Source organism: Sinocyclocheilus anshuiensis, unplaced genomic scaffold (genome assembly GCF_001515605.1).
Source record: "Sinocyclocheilus anshuiensis isolate Anshui unplaced genomic scaffold, SAMN03320099.WGS_v1.1 scaffold337, whole genome shotgun sequence".
Lineage (NCBI taxonomy): Eukaryota > Metazoa > Chordata > Actinopteri > Cypriniformes > Cyprinidae > Sinocyclocheilus > Sinocyclocheilus anshuiensis.
Genome location: NW_015537968.1, coordinates 1,427,867 through 1,434,263, shown reverse-complemented (window position 1 = coordinate 1,434,263; position 6,397 = coordinate 1,427,867). Strand labels below are relative to the sequence as shown.

The 6,397-nt window shown below is 38.0% G+C and overlaps 1 protein-coding gene across 2 annotated transcripts in view; it reads right to left on the bottom strand.

Moving 5' to 3' along the window:
- Positions 1-6,031, bottom strand: part of LOC107668787 (large neutral amino acids transporter small subunit 2-like) — an 18,277-nt gene extending 12,246 nt beyond the window's left edge. Inside the window, exons 1-3 of one of the 2 annotated variants that reach the window (XM_016460785.1) lie at positions 5,885-6,031; positions 5,247-5,478; positions 58-262 (exon numbers count right to left, since the gene is read on the bottom strand). In XM_016460785.1, coding sequence (XP_016316271.1) covers positions 58-262; positions 5,247-5,388 — 347 coding nt within the window. In that variant the 5' untranslated portion in view covers positions 5,389-5,478; positions 5,885-6,031. Of the gene's footprint in view, positions 1-57; positions 263-5,246 lie in introns of both variants that reach the window. The other variant, XM_016460778.1, reaches the window with a different exon arrangement.
- Between the last annotated feature and the right edge of the window lie 366 nt (positions 6,032-6,397).

The following is a 6,397-nucleotide window of genomic DNA, read 5'->3' as shown; positions in this document are numbered from 1 at the left end:
TGTTGAAATTCCCTACACACTAAGGTTTGCATTACTAATAGTAAATCACCTACTTACCCTGCCAGCCCTCCGAAGATGTCCTTGACGTAAGAGTAGTCGCCTCCAGATTTAGGGATAGTAACACCCAGCTCAGCATAGCAGAGTGCTCCGATCGCTGTTATAATGCCTGTGACGATCCATACAATGAGGGCCAGGCCCACTGAACTGGCATTTTCCAACACTCCCTTTGGGCTGACAAAGATTCCAGAGCCAATAATATTACCTGTAAAAGAGAAAATAGAGAGGTTAGGTATTAGAAATGGGAGTTAATTTAGAAAGCAGGACAGAATTAGAGAAGTGGATTCAAGTGTGAAAAAAGTGGAGCTGGCATGTCACCATATAAGCTTTCAATCCTCACCATGAACTCCAAAAATGGATGTATTAGCTGGTTCAGGTGTGTTTGATAGGGTTGGAGCTGAACTCTGCAGGACTGTGGCACTCCAGGAACGACATTGGCCACCCCTGGCCTACATGCACTAAAGCTACACAGTGTGGCGCCAAAGTGGCCGCAGTGAACTGACTTACCTTAAAGTGAGTTCACTCTTTGCTATCAGCTTATCATATTTGTATGTCAATCACTGTGCAGAGACATGGCTCGTTTATTGTGCAGTGATGTACAATACTGGTACTTTGGTACATTTATTTATTACTCTTGCAAATGTGCTTGCTTGATGAATCTAATAAAGTGCTCCAATTTAAAAGCCATTTGAATGGAACAGACCTTATCCTGAGTAAGGATTTAAAGAGATTTTAGATTTGTAGGAATGCATTAGGGATACATATTTTGAAATTCCGTCCAATACCTCTAAGTCGATACTTATTTTTATGTTATGATCCATATTATAAATCTATACTACTTTGTATTTGAAAAAAGTAAATTAAAACACAATAGTACACAAAACTATAATAACTATAATTCACTCCAAAGTGCTCTTAAAGATAAAACATTCTTCACTTAAATGGTTAAATTTTTGCCTTTTTGTTTATCTTTTGAAATTAGTGCTAGATGATGATCTGAATCTTAAAATAGACAGAAACATATAGATTCCAAATTTTGGCTGATAAATATACAATATGCTGCTTCCCTAATTTTATGCATCCCTAAATTTCTTCCCTACATGTATGCACCCTAAAATTCATAGGAATGCATGATGAGATAACAGTGTGACACAAGGAAATGTAAGAGATAAGTGAGACCTAACAGTGACAAAGAGAAAACAGGCAATATTAAAACAAACCAAAAAACATTGAAGAAAAGCAGAACAGTGTATAAATCAAAAGGAAATGAAAATGTCAGTGAGGATGAGAAAAAGAGAAGGTAGGAGGAGGGAGAACCAAGAGAGAGAAAGCAGGTGGTGAGAACAATTCACAGAAAGCAGACTGTAATTTGCGGAGTTAGTATTCAGTGTGACTAATGGAGTGAGTACACACAGCAAATATATGGGGGAGTGTGTATTGGTCTAGCTGTATAACAGTGTGTGCACTTAGTGCAGTAGTGCACCAATACTGTGTGATCCATGGCTGTTTGTGATAAATATATTGGCCCCAGAAAGTATTTAGAATAGATACTTATGTCACACATAAAAATGTGGAAATTCAGGTATGCGTGAGATGGAGAGTTTCTGCCCTATTACCTCTGTGCCCTTGAGTAAGGCAACTAGTCTTGGTTTTCCTGTGGGATTGTCACTGCAATTATGTTCTGTAAATCACTTTGGATACAAGTGTCTGCTAAACATAGCCACTGTAAACAAGTAATCAGATGACTTCTTCTCTGCAGTCACTGCCGTCACGATTTATATGCAGAATAATCTGATCTAAAAGAATATCCATAAACCTTCATGACTAGACATGATCCTTCAGCTTCTGTCTTGGTTGTTCTCCCTCTTCAGTTCTCTCTTTTAATCTCTGGTATGAAAAAGCTCAGTCAAGATATGATTATCACAAACTTCAGCATATCCCATGACCTCAAAGTACAAGTTACACAACTTTACAATCAGAGGTATCTTTTACTATTGCCAAAGCTTGCAGGGATTGATTCTGGTTTCATGATCAGCCAGCTGGAGTATTGTTTGACTATATGGAAAATAGCTGTGAAATGTGGACATCAACATGTTTTAAGCTGTGATCCTTAAAGGGGCTGATAGATGATTGTGCACACTTGTAGATTGAGAAGTCTTGCTGACTCAAGTGGGAAAAAATGCAGATGGATTTCCTGTTCATACTCTATCCTTTTGCTTCCCTAGTGAGTGTTCACCACACAAACATCACAGGCAACACAGCAGCAATCCCTGATTTAACATTCTAGTTTGTCAATCTGCTTACACTGACCTAATAATACTGTGATAAGCCTTGTCAAACACTACACTGAAGTCACGCCTTTCAGTTCAAAGCCTTTTTATATAATGGCATCATCTGGCTTTTTACTGTAGAACATGCATGCAAATTAGCTGTACCAGATTTAAAAATACAGTTTTTTATTGAATATTGATAGATAGTGACATTGATTTGGTTAGTGACTTTTTGTTGGCTGTGCTTCATATCACTACACTATTGACAATAGACAATGAAATTTCGCTAACAAGACTGCAGCTTTATTCAGGATTTAGGTCATTGATTGCCTACATCAGGGGTGGCAAAAGTCGCTCCTGGAGAGCCACAGTCCTGCAGAGTTTTGCTCCAACCTTCATAAAAACTCAACTGCCTGTAGCTTTCTAGTAACCCTTAGACCTTGATTAGCTGGTTCAGGTGTGTTTGATAGGGTTGGAGCAGAACTCTGAAGGACTGTGGCACTCCAGGAACGACATTGGCCACCCCTGGCCTACATGCACTAAAGCTACACAGTGTGGCGCCAAAGTGGCCGCAGTGAACTGACTTACCTTAAAGTGAGTTCACTCTTTGCTATCAGCTTATCATATTTGTATGTCAATCACTGTGCAGAGACATGGCTCGTTTATTGTGCAGTGATGTACAATACTGGTACTTTGGTACATTTATTTATTACTCTTGCAAATGTGCTTGCTTAGGCGAATCCCTCTCAACTGTCCTATTGATTTTCTTTCATGCCTCTATTGATTCAACTGTTTCTGTGGGTCTGTAGCCAGATGTTTCCCTTTTACAAATTCACATATATAAATCAGAGTTTAATGAAGCAAGCCATTTGCATAAAACATTGTCTCTTTTCATTGAATGGAATAGGTTCAACTGTGATCTGTTACCGTTTGTATGATCATTACAAACCCCATTCTAACAACTCTGGTTTTCAGCTCTACATCAAGCTGCAACTAAGAAAGAAAATAAAGAACAAGACCTTTAGTTTTATTGGTTGAGGAGCTCACAATCCAATTATATTCAATGTTGATTATGTATAACAATGATTTTCACTTTTATTTAATTTTAATCAGCTTACCAACCTTTAATTGTGACTGTATCAGATCAAGAACTTGAGAAATTAAAAATAATGGAATTGAGTTGCTGACTGGTTACATCTAGTTTGACACACATAACACTTTGCAAGCTTGTAACCAGCTTGATGTATGATGTTCTCCAATCAATCCAAAAGCATCTCATTGTAACATTTGAGGCCAGCTTGCACTTTGATATCTGCATCATTTCACAATCTCTTTCTCTTTCATTCACCTACAGAAGATCTGTCAACCTTTCCTCTTCTAAAACTTGTTTCCAATCTAATAATCCAGCAAAATCAACATTAAAAAAATGGGGTTAAGCAATTCAAAATCCACAAAATGTTCACTTTTTTAGTTCCATGCTTCTTTTCCAGGTAAATGAGGGTTCAATATCACATTGAAGGGGTTGATAAGGATGAGAATGGCAGCAGTTATAAAGTATTCTGATAAATTTAAAGAAGCACACAGACAACAAAGTCTTGATGAAAGCTTTGAGTGATCCGAAGCGACAATCACCTGATAATGATGTTCACGTGGGGTGACTGAGAGCATGTAAATGTGTGACCTGACCTGATCAAGATTGCTGAAGAGGATTATCATATAGCTGCAGTTAAAATGTGGGTTGGGATTATCTTGGTTGGGTTTTTTCTTTTCATTTACTGTTATCATTACATCAAATATATTTTTATAGCTTAATGCTGCCTAAAGCAATAAATGAGAATTGCTCTGCAACGTACTCAGCAATAACCAACATGACAATTTGGTCACATTTCCTGACTTCGCTTCCACCTCACTTCACGTTTTCTCTACCACTGACCTGATTTCTTTACCGCTGACAGAAGAGAAAGTGAAGAACACCAATTTGACATAGGCATGGCAGATGCATTTTTGTTTAAAATTCTTGTTTTGTTTATGTTTTTTAAACATTAACTGACAGTCACCACTGATAAGCTACCACTAAATATTGTAGAAACTTAATTTGCTGTAAAGTTGCTTTGCAATGATTTGTATCGTGAAAAGCGCTGTACAAATAAAATTGAATTGAATTGAATTTTAAACCATAACGTTATATTCAGAAAAAAAGAAGAAGAAGCACATGCCTATTTTGCAGAAGTCCATACTAGTGACAGTAGTAGTGATTCTGCCAATTGTCAGTTCCCAAATCTGCTGACACCCTTGTTAATGCATAGTGCACATTTTATATTTTGAGTAAATAATATTTTTCTTTTACATGCACATGTTATTTGTTATCATTACATTGTATGAAATATTTAACTTCAAGAGATAGTGCTCTATAGTTTTTGTATGACCCATACTGATTATTTTACTGATCATCACAACGATGAATAAAAAAATAATTAGACTGCAACAGTTAAACATAATGACCATGAATATTTTAGAATAACAATAACATTATTGTGTACAAACTAAGATTAATATTTAAAATATTAAAATTGACATTCGTTATGAGATTAAATTAAATTAGCGGCCATTAAAAAAAAAACATCATACTAGGCTCCTCCAGTATATATGTATGGGCTATATACTATATATTCATTCATATCTGTTTTTGATTGTCCCAACGTAAATGACCTATTTTCTATTTCATAGGACTGATTAGTGTGTGTGTGTGTGTGTGTGTGTGTGTGTGTGTGAGAGAGAGAGAGAGAGAGAGAGAGAGAGAGAAGCAGAGTGCAAGATTTCAGTTCCATTCAGCATTATCCAATCAAGAGCATGCTTGACCATACATCCGTTTAAAACCCCCTATGAAAAATATATTTAAAGGAACAACTGAACGCTCACCGACAATAATGCCACAAGCACTGACGAGACCAATCTCTTTCTTCAAAGCCACTGATTGTCCAGCGGCTTTCCCTGTGTCTGCTGCTCCATCCTCGCTGGTGCTCGGGGCTGCGCTCCCTCTTTGTCTCGGTCCATCCGTCATGTTGGTAATTGAGATGTTCAGTCCTCGATATTGAGCGATGATGCTAGAGCCGTGCTTGACGTGTGCCGCTGGTCAGATCTCAGATAGCGACTGTAATGTATACATAAACAGCCCGAATACTATCTCGAACAAAATATGCCACTATGTGCCCTTTATCTTTCCTTTCTTATCAAGCGAGGCTGCTCTGAAGCATGTCAGTATATATTGTGTGTAGTGGCAGAGTAAGATGGGCGATTGCCGTGAAAGGCTATAAAATACGATTAAAATAAGGCACTGTCAGTGTTATTGAATGTTTCCTTTCCGTGCGTTAAAAATCCATATACAGCACTAATATCCAAAAACTACGGTAATACTCTAGTCGCAACTTTTTATGTGTCCGTTTGTTGCAGTTTTGAAGGATATCCACGTTTTAATCTGCCGTTTAAGTTAAACCAAAACGCCGAGCTAGAAAGGCCGAAAACCTATTCACACATTTCTCCTTCTTCCTGTAACTTACCTATTAAATATCGGATGCTTCCTCGTTCTTAAGGCAAGGCGTGCACCGTTTTGTCAAGGACTCTGGCCAAAAGCCTTTGGGTAGTTCAGTGTCCGCGCTGTGTCTCCAGTGATATCCAAAGGACCAGTGGTCCAAGCGCCTCCACAGTCTGTAGTATTTACTCCTAATGTCAGCCCCCTCCTACCCGCCTCCATAAGTCCAGTCGCACCTCCACCCCTTCCCCCACGTCACTGCTTGTTTTTTGTGGTCCCTCATAAGCCCTGGCAAGCTGTTGGACAGCACGGTAAGGAATATGACCGAAGTTACCTGAACCAAACAATATACAATTAAATTTTTCTATCGCTTCTTTCTAAACATTTCAGGGTGTTTGGTTCCAAAGTCTGGTGAAAATATGACACAATAATTCTGTCTCACAAGGACGGGTGAGGACCTTTAAAATACTTTAGTAATGCTCTTCTAGTATGTACACGTTTTAGTAATGACAAAAATTAGTAAGAATCCGTTTTTTCCCCT